At 44.8% G+C, this 23,931-nt stretch overlaps 1 protein-coding gene and 1 long non-coding RNA gene across 7 annotated transcripts in view; one reads left to right on the top strand and one right to left on the bottom strand.

Moving 5' to 3' along the window:
• The first annotated feature begins 3,597 nt into the window (after positions 1 to 3,597).
• Positions 3,598 to 23,931, top strand: part of LOC146969719 (NACHT, LRR and PYD domains-containing protein 14-like) — a 64,944-nt gene continuing 44,610 nt past the window's right edge. For 2 of the 5 annotated variants that reach the window (XM_085804883.1, XM_085804878.1), the window contains exons 1-8: positions 3,598 to 3,903; positions 4,497 to 4,729; positions 4,930 to 5,076; positions 5,248 to 7,354; positions 15,596 to 15,769; positions 18,692 to 18,868; positions 19,217 to 19,387; positions 20,129 to 20,314. In XM_085804883.1, coding sequence (XP_085661009.1) covers positions 3,719 to 3,903; positions 4,497 to 4,729; positions 4,930 to 5,076; positions 5,248 to 7,354; positions 15,596 to 15,769; positions 18,692 to 18,868; positions 19,217 to 19,387; positions 20,129 to 20,314 — 3,380 coding nt within the window. In that variant the 5' untranslated portion in view covers positions 3,598 to 3,718. The remainder of the gene's footprint in view (positions 3,904 to 4,496; positions 4,730 to 4,929; positions 5,077 to 5,247; positions 7,355 to 15,595; positions 15,770 to 18,691; positions 18,869 to 19,216; positions 19,388 to 20,128; positions 20,315 to 23,931) is intronic. The other 3 variants (XM_085804881.1, XM_085804880.1, XM_085804879.1) reach the window with 3 other exon arrangements.
• The window catches only part of LOC146969720 (uncharacterized), a 35,910-nt gene continuing 15,674 nt past the window's right edge, over positions 3,696 to 23,931 (bottom strand). The window contains exon 3 of one of the 2 annotated variants that reach the window (XR_015038069.1): positions 3,696 to 3,779. This is a non-coding gene — a long non-coding RNA (uncharacterized LOC146969720). The other variant, XR_015038070.1, reaches the window with a different exon arrangement.

The raw sequence follows: 23,931 nt of genomic DNA, 5'->3' as shown, positions 1-23,931 counted from the left end.
GCCTCTGAAGCACTCTCACCGGGGTCATCTCTATGTTCCCTCAGCCCTATGTTCCCTCATTTCTAACTTTTGTCGACACTGAAAATTAGGCCCTATGTTCCCTCAGCCCTATGTTCCCTCATTTCTAACTTTTGTTGTCACTGAAAATTAGGCCCTATTCCCACAGCCCTTTGGTCCCACCATTGGTTGGGTTTAGGCAATGAAGAAAGGAGTTGGTTAAGTTTAGTATAAAGACCAGGTAGAGGCTAGACAGGCCAGATAGATAGAGTCCAGATAGGTAGAGAGAGTCCAGAGGGAACATAGGGCTGAGGGAACATAGGGCTGAGGGAACATAGGCACGCTCCCCTGTCACCCTCCTCACTGCTTCTCTCTCTCCTAACAATTCTGCAGGTTCGAAGCGCTTCACAGCTGTTGTTTTGATTGACAGGTCGTCAAGGGCGTGCGTATTTGAAATAGGAGAGTCATACCGATCACAGTAGTTGAACCGCTTTTCTATGGCGTAAAATGACAGAAATATGATTTTTTTAAAAACAAAAAACATATTGAGACGGTGGCGCAAACGCAAATAGGCGACCGCCTATGTCGCCTATGCCAAGAGCCGGCCCTGCTAGTAGGTATGTAAAAAGGTACTAGTTGAAGGGTCATTTCCATTGTATTATAATGACTCATGGATTATTGTAATGTGGAGTGTTTTTTTTTTTGTTCAGCCTCAGAGTAATGACTGAACTGAGAGGGAGTCCAGTCTTCTTATTCCAAACGTTGGGACTATGATGAAATGATGCGCACTGTACATGTACTGTGACTTTATAGTCTCCTGTGGTGGTGGTGATGTCCTCATTGTCCAGAGCAGCCATGGTGTCACCACAGAGCAGGAAGATGGAGATCTGAGGCCGTTTAAGATCAGACTGAGCTGTGACTGGTAGTGGAGAGACTCTGTGCTGCTGCTGCTGCTGCTGCTGCTGCTGCTGTTAATGCTGCTGCTGTTAATGCTGCTGCTGTTAATGCTGCTGCTGCTGCTGTTAATGCTGCTGCTGCTGCTGCTGCTGCTGTGTCTTTAAAGTCCCACTCCCGCGACCCTTTTCGGCCATTTTAAAACCAGCTCATTAGCCATGCACATTAGCAATGTACCTCTGGAGGGTGGGCGGAGACTGCGCTGCTCTGCACCCGCCCAGCCACCTCCTCGCACCCCACCCCCCGCTTGCTGACAGCTGGACATTGTACAATTACAGATTCAGCGCATTTAGTGTAAAACTCCACACTGGGATTCGATCCCAGACTGGAGCATGGTCTTTGCTCACAGTGCAAGCTGCTCTACCAGGTGAGCTATACCTATTATACCTTGACAGCTACACCGAGCTGTGAAGGCTTTCACCTCTGAGCCAGATGCAGAGCGGGGCGGGAGCTTGTAGCACTAGTGCCCTCCCCTGGAGCTGTGACACGTCAGCTCCAGTCTCCCTGAAACTGCCAGTTTGAGTCTGCCATTGGTTCACAGCAGTTTGAAGGCAGAAAAACTCAGAAATGCAATTTTGCACTTCCTTTTCTGCTGATATGTGCTCTAACACAAGAAAAATGCCACAGGAACATGTGAAAAGCTCAAAAAACACGATTTTCACGGGAGTGGGTCTTTAAATCTCCCAGCAGCAGTCCTACCATTCCTGGATCTGATCTCACTGTTTATACATGGTGTCAGCTTTCATCTGTCCATAGAGATGTAATACCCACAGATACCCAGCAGGTCGCTGTACTGCACCATGTGACTTCCTGTCTCTTTGTCACTATGAACCTCAAACTGTAAAACACGCCCTCACTGAGTCATGTGATTTCCTGTAAACACAGAGAAGGAAGTGAAAATGAAACAGGTCAGACTCCATTGTGAACGGAGCAGAAGCAGAGAAACTGAAGATTGAGACAAGTGAGTTTTAACACAACATTATTGTTATTATTGTTGTCGTTGTTGTTGTTGAAGCATCAGAGAGTGAGTCTGTCTGTGTGGACTGAGGAGGGAAGAAGAGTCAGACGTAGTCCTACAGACGTCAGCACATTGTCTCAGTTTCACCTCGACACAACTTCTTCTAACTCAGAACAAACATCGACTTGAACTAAACGATGGTCTGAGAAAACTTTAGAGGTCAAAGGTCATTATAGTTGTCATGAGACTGAATTTATTGTCTTGATTAGAGATTAGATTAGATTAGAGGCCTTTATTGTCACTGCATTATAATACAATGAAATTGCAACTTCCCATCACAGTGTCGGGATACATAGGCTACTTAAAATAACACACATCATAAAAGCAGGAAATAGAAAAGAGAAAAACAAACTGACAAAAAAAAAAAAAAACACATGAGTTAAAAGAAAATAAGGAGAAGAATACAACATGGCAGGTTACGCGGGTCAAAGTGCTTGTGCATGTGCTTGTAAGTGGTGGTGTATATGAATATATGGAGTAGTGAAATTACTGTGTGTGTGTGTGTGTGTGTGTCAGGTTTCATCTGTCCATACAGGTGTAATACCAGGAGTTCCCCAGCAGGTGGCGCCATCCTACTGTATAAAGAGACTTCCTCTCTCTGCCACTACACACTTAGTAAAACTGAACAATGAGCAGAGGGAGAAGAAGAAAGTGAAACAGTTCAGAAGATATTCCAGAATGAACGGAGCAGAAGCAGAGAAACTGAAGTCTGAGACAAGTGAGTGTTAACACAACATTATTATTATTATGTTTTTTTTTTGTTTTGTTTTTTTTTACATAGATTTATGTGAAAGGAGGTCAACAACTGTAATATAGTGATGATAGTTTGTCCTCAGTGTATCTGGGTGTGACAGGTGATCAGACTGTGTGTGTTTCCCTCTCAGACTGACTGAAGTCCTGAAGATGAGTGTTAATGTGGAGGAAGAGGAGGACGGACCAGAGTCTCCAGGATCCATCTGTCTGTCCATTAAGAGGGACCGGTCCAAAGGAGATCCTCCAGACTACAGATCTAGACCTGGACCCTCAGACTCACAGTAAGAGACCTGATACAAACCTGAAGAGCAGACATGTGTGTGCTCCTGTTGTCTTGTCTTCATGTGTCTCCTCCCTGGGCTGTAGGGGGACGACTGGTCTCCAGGTAGATCCAGATGTTGAGCAGTGTCGGTGTGTATTCTTATAGCTTGGCTTTCTCATACATCAGACAAGAGATTCATTTCATACCATGACATGTTCCAACGGTTAAACAGCTGAAAAGACACGTCTCACCAACACCTAGTGACACTTCTGAAAAAGGCAGAAACACCACTGAAACATACAACGTATGAAAAGAATCTCTTGTCTGATATATTATTAGAAAACAATGACGACCACCCCCACATTGTCAGAATGGTACAGTCTTTTTGTCAGAACCACATTTTGCAACGATTCGACAGCAGATTGGCAGTTGAATCGTCAACTATTCGGGGTCAGCCTTAGTGTGATCCTGTGTAGAGCTGATGTGAGACAGATGTTCAGCAGCTGGACACTGGACACAGTTAATGACCGACTGACTCTACACTGTTGTCTATGATGCTGCTGTGTTGCTCCCATCCTTCACTACAGTGTGTGGTGCTGGACGCTGACGTCACTGGAGACTTCCCACAATGCATCTGTGACCAGAGAATTGATCAGTGATCAATGTGATGTCAATAAAAACATGTTTGTGTTTGCAGACTGAGAGCAGAGTCTCCAGGATCCATCTGTCTGTCCATGAAGAGTGACCGGTCCATAGAACAACCTCTTTGGTTCAGACCTGGACCTGGACCTGGACCTGGACCTGGACCTGGACCTGGACCTGGACCTGGATCCATCTGCCAGTCCATGAAGAGTGACCGGTCCATAGAAGAACCTCTTTACATCAGACCTGGACCTGGACCTGGACCTTCAGAGTCACGGTAAGAGACGGTTTCTACTGTAAACTGAGCTGAAGATGATTAGACTCATGTGAAGGAAACAGAGAGAAACCAGGAACCAGATCCATCACACAGAAACAGACACACAGACACACAGACACACACACACACACCATCAGACTGATTCAAATTCAGAATATCTTTATTTATCGCCGGAGGGATTTTTTTTACATACACCTGAATGGTATAGTAAGAGAAATCTGCACAAAGTGAGTTATACAAAGATACATGAAATATTATTACTAAAAAATAAAAGCAGAATAAAACAGATAAAACAGACAGCTGGTAGCAACAGGCAGGGAGGATTTCCTGAGTGTCTCTGTAGTGCGGTGTGGGTATATCAGTCTATTGCTGAAGGAGCTGCTGTGGCTGATCAGTACGTTGTGGAGAGGGTCTGCAGGAGAGTCTTCCAGACCGTGGACAGTCTTCTCCTCTCCAACACTTCTGTCAGATGAAGCACAGCGTCCTCATGTTCCTCATGAGTCTTCAGCCTCAGTCAGTGGACGTTGCTGCAGCAACAGCAGCCAGTGGAGCTGAGACTGTGACATGTTGTTGATCCAGAAATGTCTTGACAGGAGGAAGAGGAGTGGTGTCTCTGTGGACCAGCAGCTGTCCAGCTGTGGTCTCTGTCAGGACGTCCTGAAGGATCCAGTCTCCACCAGCTGTGGACACTGGTTCTGCAGACAGTGCTTCACCTCAGACTGGGACCAGTCTGGTTCTTCAGGACCCCCCTCCTGTCCCCAGTGTGGAAAAAGACCCAGAACCAGAGGTGAGCTGCAGACAGCCAATCAGAGCAGCTGTGTACAAAGTGAGACTGAACATCTGTCTGCTGATGTGGTCATTTGTTGTTTTCTCCAGAGTCATTGTTCCATCACACAGCACTGACATTTAAGATGATGATTCAAACCTTCTCTTTGTTGTCTGTAGTTTTTCTGTAGCTGATGAAAATAATCTGATCAGATTGTCAGACTCTCTGTCTTCAGTCTGACTCTGTCTCTTCTCTCTCAGCAGATCGTGGTCTGCAGGAGGTTTTAGATCAACATAAGATCAGTCTGAGGGGCAGATGTGAACGAGTGACTGAAGGAACTGAGGGAACAGGAAGTGGAACCCTCCTCAACAGGATCTACACTGAGCTCTACATCACAGAGGGACAGAGTGAAGAGGTTAATACCCAACATGAGGTGAGACAGCCGGAGACAACGTCCAAGAAGACCCTCCATGACACTCCAATCAGGTGCAACGACATCTTTAAAGACTTACCAGTCCAAGAGACAGAGGACGTCTCTACGGTCTCACCTGTCCAACAGAGAGAGGACGTCTCTACAGTCTCACCTGTCCAACAGAGAGAGGACGTCTCTACGGTCTCACCTGTCCAACAGAGAGAGGACGTCTCTACGGTCTCACCTGTCCAACAGAGACCCATCAGAGTGGTTCTGACCAACGGCGTCGCTGGCGTTGGAAAAACCTTCTCGGTGCAGAAGTTCACTCTGGACTGGGCCGAGGGCTTGGAGAACCAAGATGTCAGTCTGCTGGTTCCTCTTTCGTTCAGGGAGCTGAACCTGATCAGAGATCAGCGGTTGAGTCTTCTCAGGCTGCTCCATGTTTTCCATCCAACATTACAGAAGGTCACAGCAGAGCAGCTAGCTGTCTGTAAACTTCTCTTCATCTTTGACGGCCTGGATGAAAGCCGACTGTCACTGGACTTCAACAACAGGGAGGTTGTGTCTGATGTCACACAGACGTCATCAGTCAACGTGCTGCTGACAAACCTCATCCAGGGGAATCTGCTTCCCTCGGCTCTGGTCTGGATCACCTCCAGACCTGCAGCAGCCAGTCAGATCCCTCCTACATGTGTCGACAGGGTAACAGAGGTCCGAGGCTTCACTGACGCCCAGATGGAGGACTACTTCAGGAGGGGGTCCAGTGATGAAGATCTGTCCAGAAGAATCATCTCACACATCCAGACGTCCAGGACCCTCCACATCATGTGTCAAGTCCCAGTCTTCTGCTGGATCAGTGCTACAGTTCTGGAGCACATGTTGACCACAGACCAGAGAGGAGAGCTGCCCAGGACCACGACTGACCTGTTCTCACACTTCCTGCTGGTCCAGACAAAGAGGAAGAAGAACAAGTACGGTGAAGGACATGAGACGAGTCCACAGGAGCTGACGGAGGCCGACAGGGAAGTTCTTCTGAAGCTGGGGAGGCTGGCGTTTGAACAGCTGCAGGAAGGAAACATCATGTTCTACCAAGAAGACCTGGAGCAGTGTGGTCTGGATGTCACAGAGGCCTTGGTGAACTCAGGACTCTGTACTGAGATCTTCAAAAGAGAGAGTGTGATCTTCCAGAAAACAGTCTACTGCTTTGTTCATCTGAGTGTTCAGGAGTTTCTGGCTGCAGTCTACATGTTCCACTGTTTCACCAACAGGAACACACAGGTCCTGGAGAACTTCCTGGGAAAAGACTACGAAGAGAAAGAGAAGAGCACAGTGCCTTCCTCTGATGGATTCAATGCGAGCACTAATGCCGCAATCGATAACAGTCATCTGTTGATCAACAACAGTCATCTGTTGATCAATAGCAGTCATCAGCGGATCAATAACAGTTATCCATTGACCAACAACAGTCATCTGTTGATTGATAACAGTCATCAGCGGATCAATAACAGTCATCCATCAGTCTTCAACAATGATCCTTGGATCAATAACAGTCATCCATTGACCAACAACAGTCATCTGTCGATCGATAGCAGTCATCAGCGGATCAATAACAGTTATCCATCAGTCTTTAACAGTGATCCTTCGATCAATAACAGTCATCCATCAGTCTTAAACAGTGATCCTTCTATCAATAACAGTCATCCTTCGATCAATAGCAGTCATCCATCACTCTTTAACAGTGATCCATGGATCAATAACAGTCCTCTACAGATCGACAACAGTCCTCGACAGAACAATAACAGTCCTCCACCACCAAATGACTTCCTGCAGAGCGCCATGCAGAAATCCCTCAAAAATAAAAATGGCCACCTGGACCTGTTTGTTCGCTTCCTTCATGGCCTCTCTCTGGAGTCCAACCAGAGGCTGTTAGGAGGTCTGCTGGGTCAGACAGACAACAGTCCAGAAACCATCCAGAGAACCATCAACAACCTGAAGGAGATGAAGAGTGTTAAAATCTCTCCTGACAGAAGCATCAACATCTTCCACTGTCTGACGGAGATGAAGGACCAGTCAGTTCATCAGGAGATCCAACAGTTCCTGGAGTCAGAGAACAGATCAAAGCAGAAACTCTCTGAGATCCAGTGTTCAGCTCTGGCCTACATGCTGCAGATGTCAGAGCAGGTTCTGGATCAGCTGAACTTGAACAGTTACAAGACATCAGCAGAGGGACGACGGAGACTGATCCCAGCTGTGAGGAACTGCAGGAAGGCTCGGTGAGTCCAGACATGATCAATATAATTATTGGGGGCGATGTTTAGCTCAGTTCGTAGAGCACCCGCCCCATGTGTTGAGGCTATAGTCCTCACTGCAGGTGAGCAGTGCGGTTCGAATCCCACATCTGCGTGTTGCCCCCCCCCCCCCCAAATTAATATAATTATTGATCAGTCAAGTCTCAGTTGTGTTTTTTCTGGAGGTGTAGTAAAAGCTGTGAGCTCCAACATGGATATTTTTCAGCTCGCTGTGATATTGCTGATTAATCACAAAGTAATTATGATTTTTTAACCGTCTGGCTTTAGCAGATTTTTATGATGACTTGGGATCACACACTTAACGCCTGCACCAGATGATTTGTCAAACCATCTGAAGACACCTGAAGATACCAAACTCTGGCTATAAAACATGTGACTCGCTTTATCATATTCCTGCCAACATCATACAGTGGCTAACCACCTGCCTGTTAGCGGAGGTGACCCCCCCCCCACAAAAAAAAACAAAAACGATGTTCCGTTTCCGTGTTCCAAGGCAACCATATAACACATTTAACAAAGTGTAAACAGACATCCACGATATACAGCTCGCTGCTGCTGTTGTTTGCACACCTATTGTCACATTTGGACTGGTCACTTTGAAGAAGCACACCAAGAAAATGACCAGCGCCATACAATTCAATATACAAAATTTAAAACAAATCAGACCTTTTATTACAACTGTGGCCGCAAAAGCCTACCAGCACTGTATGATTTTGTCCCATATTGAATACTGTTTCACAACCTGGCTGTTTGCTGGTGTCACCACCCTTAAACCTATTAAACAGTTATACAAAAAAGCCATTAAGGTCCCCAGTCTTTCCATCTCTTCTCAATTCTTGAGAATCTCAAGTTATTCAAAAGTTCTTGTCACATTTATAGGTCACTGAACGGGCTGGCACCACCACCAGGGTGAGAGAACTGATACCTCAGTCGATCATGACATGTAAAAAATACATCGGTACCTGCATTTTTTCTCGGCGGACTGTGTCGATCGCTGTCGGGACTGATGCGGAAAGAATACGCACGTGAGTCTGAGCAGTGCGTGGTCTCCGTGTGGCTGCAGTCGAGCTTGCAGCCGGACCTAGAGCCTCTAGCTGCTGCTAGTGTGCGCCACAAGTTTGAGCTCATGTAAACATGACGACATACATGTGTCTTTCTCCCATCAGTTGGTATGGTATGGACCGGGGTCCGCCCGCTATTCCGACATGTCTCTATTTAGACATGCTGGTATTCCGACACTTTTTGGTATCGCTATTTCGGCACGTCATCTTTTTTTTTTTTTTACAGCTGCAATACCCAGACGTGTCTCTCTCTCTTTTTTTCTTATCAGCATGCCTATCACCGGTTTGATGAGGGAGTGATGTTCTTAATCTCAACCAGGGGTGGAAAGTAACGAGTTACATTTACTCAAGTTACTGTAATTAAGTAGCTTTTTTGTGTACTTGTACTTTTTTGAGTAATTTTTAAAATCAGTACTTTTACTTTTACTTGAGTACATATTGTTGGAAGAAATTTACTTAGTTACATTTTAAATAGCTTCCGTTACAAAGTAAAAAATATATACAGTATCAACTTGCACTGCGTCTGTGTGGGTTGTCAAAAGTAGCTACGCCGCTGCCGCCTCTCTCTCTCTCTCTCTCTCTCTCTCTCTCTCTCTCTCTCTCTCTCTCTCTCTCTCTCTCTGTCCCTTCACAGACGCACACAGCAGCAGCAGGTACTGTAGGCTACACACCTCTCCCCTCACCGCTACGTGAGTTTGTGCATAACAGGGCTCGTCGCTATGTTGTCGTCTTAATATTAGCCATTAGCCACAGCTAGCGGTTAAAAGCTGACGTTAATGATTAAAGACAACGTTATCAGGCATGTCCATCTATTCGGCTACGTTTACAGTGACCAAACCTCCTCTTTTGCCCGGACATGTCCACTTCTCACGTCCTGTCCGTGGCGTCCGTTGTTTTGTTTTTTTAATGAACTCACACATGTCCGGCTGTGTTCGGTAACGGGACCGCTGACCCTGCCAGATTAAATTACTAGACACACTGGGGCTGAAGGCCGGACCGGCGGTCCGTTGAGTTAAATGTAAGAGCCCAGTCATATCCATGGCCATGCTCAGAGGAACAGACAAGCAGCCCACTGCTTCAGAGCAGTTACAGTAAAGAGGCAAGTGTGTGTGTGTGTGTGTGTGTGTGTGTGTGTGTGTGTGTGTGTGTGTGTGTGTGTGTGTGTGTGTGTGTGTGTGTGTGTGTGTGTGTGTGTGTGTGTGTGTGTGTGTGTGTGTGTGTGTGTGTGTGTGAGAGAGCAGACAGGAAAGACAGTAAAAAAAAACAGGTGTGTGTGAGTGAAAGAGGGAGAGAGAGATTTTTCTTTTCTTTTTTTATCCGTATTAAAAATGGTATTGAGTATGGAATATTTTCCTTTTAGTATCATGATCATGATCGTGACAACCTTAGTGCCAGTAACTGTAACTGTCCATCTGATTGGCTCTGGACAACTGCAGTGTCAGAAGGTCAGAATCAAGTTGGTGCCACAGGAGCTAAAAGATGATGGAGACCAGTGTATCGATGGAGAAGGGACAAATTTGGAACACAGAGACATGCACGGAGAATGTGAGGCCAATCTCTGGCCCCCCCCCAAAAAAAGTAACTAAGTAACTTTTACTCTGAGTAAATTTTAAATGAACTACTTTTTATTTTTACTTGAGTAGATTTTTACACCAGTACTTTTACTTTTACTTGAGTAAAATTTCATCAAGGTAACAGTACTTTTACTTGAGTAGATTTTTTTGGTACTCTTTCCACCCCTGATCTCAACAACTAAACTATCAAGTCACACAGAAAACTGACACACATGATAAACAAACAGAACTATGGTCTATATGGAGGTTTTAATGGTTGAAATACAGACGTTATGACGTTGTGAAAAAAAAAGGTTGTTGACTCAAAGTTTGTGTTTGCGTCTTTATTTTCTTTTTGCCACAGGCTTTCCTGTTTGTGTACAATTTAGGCTAGTCCTCCCGTTTATCAAAATTACAGAAAGAAGTGGCAGGCTTTTGCTCGGCGGCAGAGGGAGAGAGTGTGAGAGCGACATGAGCAAAGCAGCAGAGACATTTACTGCTCCACAAAATGTACACAAAGAGGAAAGCCGGTGGCAAAAAGAGAAGGCAAACACATAAGCCGCAAGTCTCCTTCGCCTCGAGCCTTTCCAAGCTGACCCAGAGCCGGTCGCAACCGTCATGTAGGAAATAGGGCTGTCAGAACGAACTTCGCCATTCGAATACAATTCAAAATGAGAACATTCGAAGGTGGAAACTGACGTTTGAACGTTAACGAGACAAATTAACGTAGTGCGTCGCGACGTTCAGAGTAGTACCTACTAGGGGGGTGTAACGGTATATGTATTCGTCCCGTGCCGTCACGGTACGGGGGTCACGGTTCGGTGCACACAGTCACACGACGAATACGTCTGAATGAATATTAAAAAAAAAAAAAAAAAAAAAGTCGAGTCCTCACTCGAATCCAGGTGGCGGTAATGAGCCTCGAAGCTGCCTGCAGCCGTCATAGCAGACGAAGAAGAGAAGTGATGAGAGAGTGAAGTTAGAGGAGGAGAGCTGTCTGCTTCATTTATGTCACTGTGGCTTCTCAATGAAACAAACGGCGGCGGCTCGCGACCATAATACATCCATGCTCGCGACTGGTCCACCGGACAAAGTCCGTCGGCGATGTTTCACGGATGTGCGGTGCGTCACTAGAAACGTATCAAACACGTAGCGCATGTTCAACCCGACATGTCAATCACTGGTGCAAGGAAAAAGACAAGTTGTGTGAAACAACTTATCCCGCAGCTTTTAAGCCTCTTGACATGAACACAGACAGGTGAGGAGAAAAGGAGACCGCACACTATATATAATCAGACACATTTTGTCTGATGAAGGGCTGACGCCTGAAAAATGTGAGTGACATTAAACTGTCATGGGAGCTTTTAACTAGTGTGCGGTCTCCTGTTTCCTTACCTGTGTCTTTCTTGGTGGTCCAGCACCTAGTCTTCAGTTTTTTGGGGGATGTGCTTGTAGCTGCCCAATATGTTTTATGAACACAGGCAGGACCAGAAACATCACCAAAGTAACTGCTAGTCTAATTTAACTGTGTAAACCAACATTGATGTCAGTTTATTGTTTTGTTTTTTTAATAATATTTTTTTAATAATAATAATTTAATAATTCGAATAATAGTTGCCAGTTGTCAAGTGCACGTTTTTTTTCCTCTAGAATTAATGAATGGCATTATAACACTCCTAATGCACTTGTTTTATTTTGTATTCTTTTTTCTTTTAACTTTTATAACACAAGACAGATTTTAGTTTTACATTCAATTAGTGTCTGTTGTACCGAAACCGTACCGAACCGTGACCCCTGAACCGAGGTACCGAGGCACCCCTAGTACCTACACATGTTGATAAAACAAAATGCAGTTGTTGTCATTCACAAGGTAAAGCTGCAGCTTCAAATATACGAGCAGAGTTTTTTAAATTGCCCGTTCATTCGGCCGCCACTTTTTTTTTTAAATCGATCGATCCGCGGACCACTTGTGTGCTGATCACGGATCAGCTGTGATCTGTTGCACCACTACTCTGTGCCCTCCCTGCAGCCCCCGCGAGGAGGGGGGAGTGGGGGGACGCCACCCCCGCCTGTGAAGCCGGGTTTCCACCGAATCAACTATCCTTTTTTTTTTTTTTTTTAAATATATACCGCAACCAGGGGTCGCGTTAACCGGATATTTTCCGTCATTGACCGTTTTTTTAAAACGGTGACGGAAAAATTTTGAGGCCATCCGTCATTTTGACAGATTGCAATTCACAGCCATGGCCATCTGGCCATGTGCATTTGTTTACAATGAAGCCGGCGGATAATCAATAAATGGAGCTGTGGATAATGATATGAAACATATACAATGTCTCAAAGTCACTATGGTGAGAATTAGATTAAAAAACAAACAAACTCACAGCTGGCTGGTGCGCTCAGTAGAACGCTGTAGTACATACCCCAGGCCTGTGTGGAGCGTGTGTGGCGCTGTAGCGCTGCCACACAGAAACACCAACAACAGAGAAGAAGACAGAAAGCTTCCCGCAGTATTCAAACTCCAAACATTACAAGTGGATTAAATGTTGATGGGAGTCGTGTCAGTGCAAATATGACGGTCGATAATGATTTAACGGGCGAGATTCAGCTGCAGTGTCCGAGGGACCGACAGTAGTCAGCTGTTAAGTTACGTAGCTGTAGCTACACAGCGGTGTGTCTCGGTACAGGTAGAGCGATGGGGGCAGGACATCACCGTTTCACACACTCGCCGCGCACAACTCTTCTAAAGGTAACGTTAAGCCTTATTTTAATGTATTCTGCCCGCCGTGGCATTGTTTATAACACTTAAAGCTGAGTGGGTTTTGTCCTGTCTGAATTTGTGCTGCATCTGGCTGTGTGGTCTATAGCTTCAGTTGTTTCAGTGATGCGCAGTGGCTGCGTGCGTGCGTAAAGAGAGATGGCACAGAGAGAGAGAGAGAGAGAGAGAGAGCTAACGCCGGTGCACTATGCGGTGCCTATGTGAAAACGTGCTCCTTTGGATGTTTTGGTATAACACATGGGTTAGCATGTTGATTGTTGACAGAAAACTGATGTCATCATCAGGTATTTACGTTGTATTTAGATGTTGAGTGGCAGAAAGTGACCCCCGCATTCACTGACTGACCCCACAGTTAGATGTGCTCTGACGCAGACTCTGCTCCGGAGCGTTCTCTGTTCAATTTGTTTGGACTTGATATGAATTAAACATGAATTAAAATTGAATGCTATTGAATATGGCATTATTATCATTTAAAAAAATAAATAAAGTGACCGGTAAAAAGAGATTATGACGGAATTTTTATGACCCCGTCAGTCAAAATGACCGGCGACGAAAAAGTCTAGCGCAACCTCTGACCGCAACATATGGTTCACGTCAAGATAACTTCTGTATTTTTGCTAGTCAAACTTCCACAGTCCATAGTTCTCTTTGTTTAACACTTCAAGAGACTTTTGGTTAAGTAACCATGGACAGCTCCAATGCAGGATTGTTCTGCGTTCTGCTGTGTCGTTGTCGCCACCGTCATCGCTGCCCCCCCCCCCCTCTATAATGAGGTTAAAAAAAAAAAAATTAAAAATTCGAATGTTAGTCGAATATTTAACATAAGATGGGTTAGAAATTCGAACCTGATTTGGGGGGAAGATTGACAGCCCTAGTAGGAAATGCATCCACCGCGGGCAATCAGCACCAGGGAGAGCTCCCCAAACAACCCGGACCACTAGCGCTACAGCCATGCTATGTTGCAGTTTGTTTGTCAAGTTAACCTGTCACCTTCAGTCCCACGGACAGCACCGCGGATGAGCCGCGGAGAAGCTGCAGCTGTGAGCGTCTGGGCTCTGGGCTTAGGGCCTGGGGCCTCATTTATCAAAAAGAGTGTAAAACTGCTAGGCTACTAAATTTTTGCTTACGGCGATAAGACAAAAATGGCGTACACCCAAAATATTTACACCTTTTTCAGATCTATCAAACTGTCCGTACACACAACTCTCCGTAATTTCTCTTTGATAAATCACACCGGACCCAAGAATGGTGCAGAATGGAACAGTCTCAGTAGCTGCAGATCAGTGTGCGCTGCTGCGGGTGTGTTTTTAAACTTGGCGGGTTTGATCCTTGTCAGACGTCACACTAGAGTGTGTATAAGCAAAAAAGCAAAATCTTCAATCCGCTCTGTTTATCAATTAACATATAAGTGTTATTATAGAGCGGGTTGGATTGCCAGCATCAACAGTCCACCACTACCACTAGCCTACTTACCTAGGGGAAACACTGTGCTCTTCTAAATGTACTCCGCGCTCCTCTCTCCCTCTCACACTGCACTTCTCTGACTCAGCAACGGTGTCGCCAATTCCTCCTGTTCCTCAAAAAAGGTGTAAACCACGGTACGCCAGGGTCAAAAATGGGTGTAAATGTTCGCACTTTTTCCCGTTGGGTTTTTGCTCGATAGATCCCAAATTTGGCTGAGAAAAGTGCATACGTACAAAACGGGGGAAAAGGGCGTAAAAAAAAAAAGGTGTATCCACAATGATAAATGAGGCCCCTGGACTAGTCTTGGTCTTGTCTTGGTCTTGTTACTCTCTGGTCTTGGTGGTGTCTCGGTCTCGGTTTAGGCGGTCTTGACTGCAAGTCTAGCAGGTCGACTGCTCCCAACCAGGATAACAGCTGGCCTTAACTTCTCCTGCTGTTGTATTGGTTCAGTCAGTCTGATCAGAGATCAATGATTCAAATCAGAGATCAATGGTTCAAACCCACAGCTGCTGCACTGAGATCACGATCAGCTGATCCACAATAAGAATATGTGACTGGTAGATCAGCATGAACGATCACCTGTAGAGTAGCTCTGCCTCCACGTGGTGGAAGAGAGACCACACACACACACACACACGCACGCACGCACGCACGCACGCACGCACGCACACACACACACACACACACACACACACACACACACACACAGGCTTTAGAATTTAATGTTAATTATATATAAAATACACATAAAGATATGAAAGTAATACAAATATTTACTTTCACCTCATAAACATCAACATCCCCCCTGAACAGGAGAGGGACGGGCTCAGAGTGATCAGAGTCACTGAGCTACTTTAACCTCCAGCTCAGTGCACAAGGCACCAGAACAGCCTGAAGAATAAAGACCATCAACAACCACCTGTCACTGATCAGTTTGGACCTGCAGCCAAAACTGATCAGGGATCAGCTGTGGATCGATTGATCGATGCAGAGCCTCAACCACAGGTGTATTACCTAACAGCCCCCTACCGGAAAAACAAGACAGAAGATGAAGGTCAAGTAAAAAGACTGACCACAGCTCATTTACAGACACTCAGACTGAGGTCCTGAAAGAGGACAGCGCCCCCTTCAGGCAGAGAGGGACAGCACAACACGACACAACGCGACACCAAGCCTCAGACTGAAGCTGCAGCTGTGACAGTGATGAAGATCAAACTGAGAGAAGATGAGCTGAAGCTCAGATCTTGATCACATCATCTCGTCCTGTCATCAGATGCATCAACTGTGTTTTTACTGCAGCTTTCATCTCATTTCATTCTGACACGTTTCATATTTTCTCTCTTCACAGACTTGTTTATTGTTTCCTCTCAGAGAGTCACTGTGAAGTCGTGGCCTCAGCTCTGAAGTCCAACCCCTCCCACCTGACAGAACTGGACCTGAGCTCCAACAAACTGAGTGACTCATCAGTGAAGGTTCTGTGTGCTGGACTGGAGAGTCCAAACTGTCGACTGGAGACTCTGAGGTGAGTTCACTGACTGGACCTGTTGGAGTTTTGTCTCTGTTCAGTTCAAATGTGTGAAGTTCAGTTTGAAGCAGCGACTGATTCTGACTCCATGTTACTGCAGCTGGTAGAAGGTGAAGGGTCAGAGGTCACTCAGAAATCAGCGTGATGATGATGATGATGATGATGAGCTGCTCTCAGATGAAGCTGCTAACATAACAGCTGGATCAGCCGCTGTAGCTGAAGCTGAGCAGATGTGATGTATAGGGATGTAACGATGCATCGTGACTCGATTAAAAATCGATACAAATGCGTGACGACTCGCATCGGTGAAAATAAAAAAAAATCGCGATGCGTGAGAACAAAGTCTGTGGTGAGAAGTAGCTTACATTATCTCAAAAGTCATTGCTTGATTCATTTGTTCGACACCAGATGCCGCCGCCACGCACACATACCAATTCACTCTCTATCTCTCTTGTCCGGCGGCTCGTTGAAAACAGCAGTGACGGCCGACGTGAATTCACGTCGGAGTCATGGATGTATAATATTATCTTATAATAGATCCATGGTCGGACTAGTCTCCAAACCAGACAAGTCTGTAACAACATCTGAAAAAACGCAGGGACCTGCCGTGTAGAAAAAAAGCTGACAGTGTCACGACTTCCTGAATGTGGCCCTTCAAATTAAAAGCCCTCCAACCTTTCATACACGGTTCAGTCATATTGATTTTGATTTAATTTTGACAAGCCTAGGCTCCAAATGTTTATTTTGTTTTTTTCTCAGACCAATCGACCAATGAAATTGGTTCATAAACTATTAGATTTTTTTTTTTAATTGAACGACTATTTGTAAATAAGACCAGTTTTACTTGTGATAAAAGGTGATAAATGATGATGTGCAGTGTATCTGTAATGAAAGGTGAATTTTTCAGACTATCTTTCTCTTATGAATAAAAGATCATTTTATTAGGTCATAATTTGTCTGTAGCTCATTTTTGATCTAAAAAGAATCGTGAGAAAATCGTATCGTGAACAAAAAATCGTGAATCGAATCGAATCGTGAGTTGAGTGAATCGTTACATCCCTAGTGGGGTGTAAAGGTATACCGTACTTCAGTATACCGCGGTGGTGTAAAGCCACGGTGGTGACACCGTGAGATTTCCAAGCTCACGGTGACGGTAATTAATTAATTATTTTAATATTATGCGGCGCTGCCAGCGCAACTCCACTTACGCTAGGGATCCACTGGCGTCAATGCGATTTCTTGCCGGACGCGACGCCTCTGAAAAAACGGACGCTTCGGTAGGCGGGAACACAGACCGGCGAGTTAACGGACAGTGGACAAACAGACCCCCGCCCCCCCGAGCTGTTCTCTATCTCGCTCCCCATTGGACAGCGACCCTGCGTCGGACGCATTCATTTGCATAAAGTTGAGCTCCGGTCAACTTTTGGACGCGCCGCAACTGCTCGAACGGACGCGCCGCGTACCCAGAATGCTTTGCGGGCGCGTCATTAACGGTTTGACGCGTCCCATAGAAATGAACAGGCAGCCGCGTCGCGGCGGACGAAACGAACGCCAGTGGATCCCAGGCGTTACACGTCGGGAACTCAAAACATTTCACTTCACGTTCACATGCAAGTCGGCCGGAAATAGCTCGCTCCTTCGTTGGTTTCTCTTTTTTTTCCCCCTCACCAGAGCTCCCCCACAGTTCTGGGAGGCACATGTCACTGTGCCTCCCAGAACAACAGGCTTTTAGATCGGCTCCGGTGCCTGTAGCTTGCAGTGATTGGTTGAAGCCGAAGGAAACCATAGAAACACGTTGTTGGAGGGAGGGAGGAAGGGAGGGGGGAGTTTGGCTCGTGGTCGGAGAGCAGTGTTTGCTAAGCCCTGCTAACATTGGGCTAGTGCTAACACGGAGCTAACGCTAACACGGCCACACACAGAGACACAGACACACACACATGAATAAAGGTTCCAAAACACGAAGGCGTGTGTGTGTGTGTGTCATGATGTATTACATTATCTTATAAAAGATCCATTGTGTGTGTGTGTGTGTGTGTGGCATGTTAGCGTTAGCTCCATGAAGCCACAAGCCGAACTTAATCAGTACGTGACGTCATGCCAAAGAAAAAAAAAGACGAAAGATAGATAGACTTTATTATTAGACTCAAGGTCCATTAAAAAAACAAACACACATACAAATTTAAAAGAGACAGTCATAACAGTGTTTCCACATGGCTGACTGGTATCTCACAGGACTGAGTCCAGGATTGATCAACAGCATTAAGACAGAATTTTGTGTTTCATTCAGTCGACAGATAAATTTATACATCAATTTCCGCAACAGAGCATGAAAAGAAAGAAAGAAAGAGAGAGATTGAAGGAAAGAAGGAGAGAGAGAAAGATGGACTATAATAGATAGATGCACGGACTGATGCATAATAGAGGCTCTGTGTGTGTGTGCGTGTGTACAGACATGTCTCTGTGTAGAAAGAGAGACTTTAGTGACTGAATATAAATAATTACATTTAGCTGACAGTATATACGTTGTATTACGTTACATAAAGCATGTACTTTAATGTTAATACCGTCACCGTGAAATACAGCGGTATACTGTACTAATACCGTTACCGTACCGTACTGTAAAATCCCATACCGTTACACCCCTAATCCCTGGTGATGTAGATCTGAGTTTTCCCTCTCTGCTTGGTTCAGGGTCAAAGGTCAAAGCAGCTTCCCAGAGTGAGAGGTCAGGTTAAAGTCCTGTAGCTCAGAGAACAGTGTTGGTTTGATGATCCCACTGTGGAGACACTGAGGCTCATGAACATCAACACTGGGCTCCACAGGAAGGAAGCTTCAGCTCATGGTCACATGACAACAAGGCCATCAACGCTGTCAACAAGGAGCTTTGTCCTCAACTCACTGCTTTTATTCTTTATTCAGATTGTGGAGGTGCAGTTTGTCAGAGATCAGCTGTTCTTCTCTGGGCTCAGCTCTGAAGTCCAACCCCTCCCACCTGAGACACCTGGACCTGGGCTCCAACTACAACCTGCAGGATTCAGGAGTGAAGGATCTGAGTGGTTTTCTGGAGAGTCCAGACTGTAGACTGGAGACTCTGAGGTCAGTTCACTGACTGTTACTGTTGTAGATCTGAGATCTTTGATCCACAACTGAACCTGATTGATCTTCACTCAGAACTTGAATCATTGACTTTGATGTGATGAATGAAGGACGTTTGAAATAGTTGTTGTCTCATGTTTCCACTTGTTCTTCTCTCACACTGACGACTCTTCACTTTCAGATCATTTCACTACACAGTCATCAATAATCAATAATCTGATCACTTCAGGTGTGTGTGTGTGTGTGTGTGTGTGTGTGTGTGTGTGTGTGTGTGTGTGTGTGTGCGTGCGGTGAGAGAGAGAGATGAGAACTCAATCATCAGTTAATCTTCTTTTATTCTTTATTCAGATTGAAGGACTCCAGGTTGTCAGAGATCAGCTGTTCTTCTCTGGGCTCAGCTCTGAAGTCCAACCCCTCCCACCTGAGACACCTTGACCTGAGCTACAACAAGCTGCAGGATTCAGGAGTGAATCTGAGTGGTTTTCTGGAGAGTCCAGACTGTAGACTGGAGACTCTGAGGTCAGACTCTGTTTTATTTCTGTGCTCAGATGAATGTGATGTGAAAGTTGTGTTGACACTGAGCTGCAGACATGAGGCTGATGTTCTACTGATCCACACTGAGGGTCGTCATGGTGACGGCTGTTTTCTTCTTCTCTGCTTCTCGTCCAGTCAACTACAGAAACATGTGTAATGTGTCAAACATTAACTGATCTATAATCAATAGCTGGTGGCTCCTCTTCTTTCCTGAGGCTCTGCGATGTTTGTAGTGAATCATTCAAAGCCAATATCCCATAATAAGCAGGTGTGTGTGTGTGTGTGTGTGTGTGTGTGTGTGCTGGTTTCAGCTCTGTGAAGAAGTTGGAGCAGGTTCAGTCTGTGAAATCAGTCAGAAGGTTTTTTCTCTCTGAGCTTCAGCCTCATATGTTTGTTGTCATAGCAACAGAGTTGAGCCTCACATGTTGAGCGTGGTCAGTAAACCTCTGATCGATGTGGCTGCTCAACATGAGTTTGTCTGGATGGAGCCACAGGTGGAGCTGACAGGTGAAGAGGCGGAGTCAGCAGCAGCTTCTCATGAATATTAATGAGCTGTTTTCTCTCTATGTGACTGTTTAACCTGCTTCCTGTTGCTTCGGCTGTTGGACTTTGATTTTCTAAACTTGTTCTTTCTGAAGCTTCTTCAGCTCTGAACAGATGATGAGACACTGAACGCTGTCACCAAGGAGCTTTGTCCTCAACTCTCTGCTTTTATTCTTTATTCAGATTGGAGAGCTGCAGTTTGTCAGAGATCAGCTGTTCTTCTCTGGTCTCAGCTCTGAAGTCCAACCCCTCCCACCTGAGACACCTGAGACACCTGGACCTGAGCTCCAACAGGAACCTGCAGGATTCAGGAGTGAAGCATCTGAGTGGTTTTCTGGAGAGTCCAGACTGTAGACTGGAGACTCTGAGGTCAGTTCACTGACTGTTACTGTTGTAGATCTGAGATCTTTGATCCACAACTGAACCTGATTGATCTTCACTCAGAACTTGAATCATTGACTTTGATGTGATGAATGAAGGACGTTTGAAATAGTTGTTGTCTCATGTTTCCACTTGTTCTTCTCTCACACTGACGACTCTTCACTTTCAGATCATTTCACTCAGTCTGATCAATAATCAATAATCTGATCACTTCAGGTGTGTGTGTGTGTGTGTGTGTGTGTGTGTGTGTGTGTGTGTGTAGGAGTGAAAGAGAGCAAGACAGAGCAACCAGGACACATCGGCTCAATCATCAGTTCTTCTTCTTTTATTCTTTATTCAGATTGATGAGCTGCAGTTTGTCAGAGATCAGCTGTTCTTCTCTGGGCTCAGCTCTGAAGTCCAACCCCTCCCACCTGAGAGAACTGGACCTGAGAAACAACAACCTGAGCTCTTCAGATCGGCAGCAGCTTCGTGATCTTGTGAAGAGTCCAGACTTTCGACTGGAGACTCTGAAGTGAGTCTGATCTGTAGCTGTTTCCACAGCTGATGACTGTGGGAGTGAAATAAAATGTAAAGTGTAAAGTTCAGCAGGTGAACCTGTCAGGGTGTGACATCATACATGACATCACAGACACAGAAAACGCTGCAGCAGCTTCAATGTGTCAGTCATCAGTGATCCAGTCACAGGTAAAGGTGTTGAGTCAAACAGGAACAATGAGGTTCACCTGTCACTCACCTGAGAGTCTCTAGAACTCCATGTTCACCTGGAATCAATATGAACCATCAGCTGTTCTTGTTCTGCTTGACTCAACTGATCCAGCAGCTGATTTTAGTCAATACATGATCAATACAAGTTTCTCTATCAAACATCAACAGCCAATCAGAAGCTCTCGTCCCTCAGGTACAGGAAGTTTCACCTGTAACATGAAGGATTAGGAACCACTGCTTTATTTCTGTCTTTATTAACACACACACCTAAACCTTCTCCTTCTTCTTCTCTACAGGACAGGATGGAAATGTCTCAGCTGAGTCAGCAGCTCCCACTTCCTGTTCTCTACAGCCTCATGGATCAATAACAACTCACTGTCAATTCAAATACAACTTTATTTCACCTGCAGTGAAACTCCCTCTACTACCTTGGACGAAGCAGCTCCACCAATCAGAGGTGAAGAGCAGCCTGGCAGGTAAAACCCAGGGCAGAGAGAGTCCACAGGGCCTCTCGCTGAAAGGCAGGATGTTGGAAAGGAGTTGGTAGAGGCCAGACAGGCCAGATAGATGGAGAGAGAGTCCAGACCAGTAGGAGGGAGTCACCTGTTGAGTAACGCACATTTCCTTATATTGAAAGCCTTGTCGGAAAGGTGGGATGGCATGTGGAATAGCGGTATGTCGGAGGGGTGGGATGTTGGAATGGCAACATGTAACCACTCCCTACATAGGGAGATAAATGTAGTGGACTATATAGTGAGCCCAACTGAAAATCCTTCGGACACAACTCTTGGCGCCGTTAATTATGTCATTGTTAATGTACCACATTAATGTCGTCTCACACAACACTTTTCCATTTACTACTGCATTTTGTTAAATTAGAGGCTTTTGATTACTGTCCTGTGATTTTTATTTCCGTATTTTGTTTTCTATTTAAGCATATTTTCATATTTTATTCTCTTGGCTCTTTAGTAACAGCACACGTTACATTGTAACCTACAGAAAAGAGAGGGAAGGGTAGGAAGAAGGAAAGGAAAATGAGGAAAGGGAAAAGCAGAAGGGACAGAAGTGTGGCCTTGGCTAAAACATCCGAGGCACACTTCTGAACTTACCTGAACAAGGCCCAGTGAGGCCAAAAAGTAGCACAAATGCCCAAACAACTTAAGGCTAGAAAGCTTAATTTTTTTAAACTTTGTATTTCATGGAGGGGAGTTCTATCACCGATTCCTAACCCAATGGCACGAGAAATAACGGTTTTTAACAGTGAAAAACAAAGTCACCCTCAAGTACAGTGTATGGGACCCCAAAAGGGTTTTTTTCACTTTGGATGACTCCCATTCACTTTGAAAGGGAAAATGTTTTGGCTTATAACTTTGGAGCCCAAAGTTGCATCCGTTCCCATTCCCAAGACCCAACCCATATATTTCAGGGGAGCTGAACACGCCAATCTTCAACATACATAAATACAATCATCCAACAACATAAATTGCATATTGGTTTTGTTATTACCTTCCCTGTGATTGTACACTTCTACCTAAATAGGTGATAATGTTAATCTGTGTTCTGGTTGATTAAGCTTTTTGCTATTATAATTCTTAAAAGAGATGATTTACACAGATATAGAATGATCTCTAAATAAACTCTGGGGAAATTCTGTGTTTTTATTGTATTTCAATATACTAAATTCAAGAAATGATCTGAGAATTTCATGCTGGATGTGCACTGACTGTCGGCCAGAGCTTGTATAATAAATCTCACTATTCTTTTGGTGAAAACACAGCAACACTTTTCAATAACTTCATTAACTGCCACATATGCCAAAGAAATTTCACCACACACTCAACCATTATACAGAAGTACAACAACAGTAGTTCAAAGGTAATAGCAATGACATGACTTAACTCAAAAGTTTCATGATACACTCAAAAACATTAAATTAGATCACAGCACTACAGATTTTGGTAAACTTCACAGCAGAGCAACAAAATCAGTACGACACACTTGGTGCAAAAGAAAAAAGATTCAGTTTCTCTTAATGTTCATTAAGTTTTCTCTAGAATAACATTTCCTGCTTTTGTAGGTGTATGTGGAGATTTCAACATTCCAAATTAACCATACTTCATATTTTTCTGCTCAAAAAAACACATCTCAGTTTGAGGAAAGGTTGACTCTACTATAACATGCTTAATAATTTGCACTTCTGCTTGGAGTAGTACTACTATGTATCACCATGACTTGACTTTGGTAGAGTTTCGGTAGAGTCGTTTCTACCAAAAGCCTCGTGTTGCCCAGCATACAGCTGCAGGAGACCACTGGTTTGTCTCGAGGGGGTGGGGGCGGGCTACATGCTGACTGGACTGCATTTCATTTTTCTTTATCTGCCATATGAAGAGGCTTCTTACTCCAAACGCTGGATAAAGTTTTCTGGGAAAAGTCCTTTTGGAGCACCAGATCCAAGGGTTAACCAGTCACTCTCCTTGAACCCGGTGAGCCAGCCAGCATCCTGCAAAGACAGCAACCACAAGCACCATTATCACCTTTATTCACTGTCAGACCATCCCTCTTTCTAAAAACTTTACTGGACTGAATGAAAATGACTGAAATTAACCCTCTGAGGTTGGTTCCATTGTATACGATGGCAGGGGTATTGTTTTACTCTTTCACGTCTATCTCTGGACAAACTATTCTGGCTTTACTTCTTAAATGGTTCTATTGCATAGTGTTGCCATATGGCAACAGCTACTGTACTTATCTTAATTTTTCTAAAAAGCTATGATTTTTGTTTTTGTTTTTACAGTTAGGTGTGAAAAGGGGGTTTTACTTTGAAGGACATACAATTTATGAGGTCAAATGAGCAGGATATCCTGTTTGCCAGTCCCTTTTGCTCATGGACATTTGAC

This window comes from Trachurus japonicus, chromosome 17, assembly GCF_045865225.1.
Source record: "Trachurus japonicus isolate A0001 chromosome 17, Traja_1.0".
Lineage (NCBI taxonomy): Eukaryota > Metazoa > Chordata > Actinopteri > Carangiformes > Carangidae > Trachurus > Trachurus japonicus.
The sequence above is the reverse complement of the archived record's forward strand: the minus strand, read 5'-3'. Positions and strand labels throughout refer to the sequence as shown.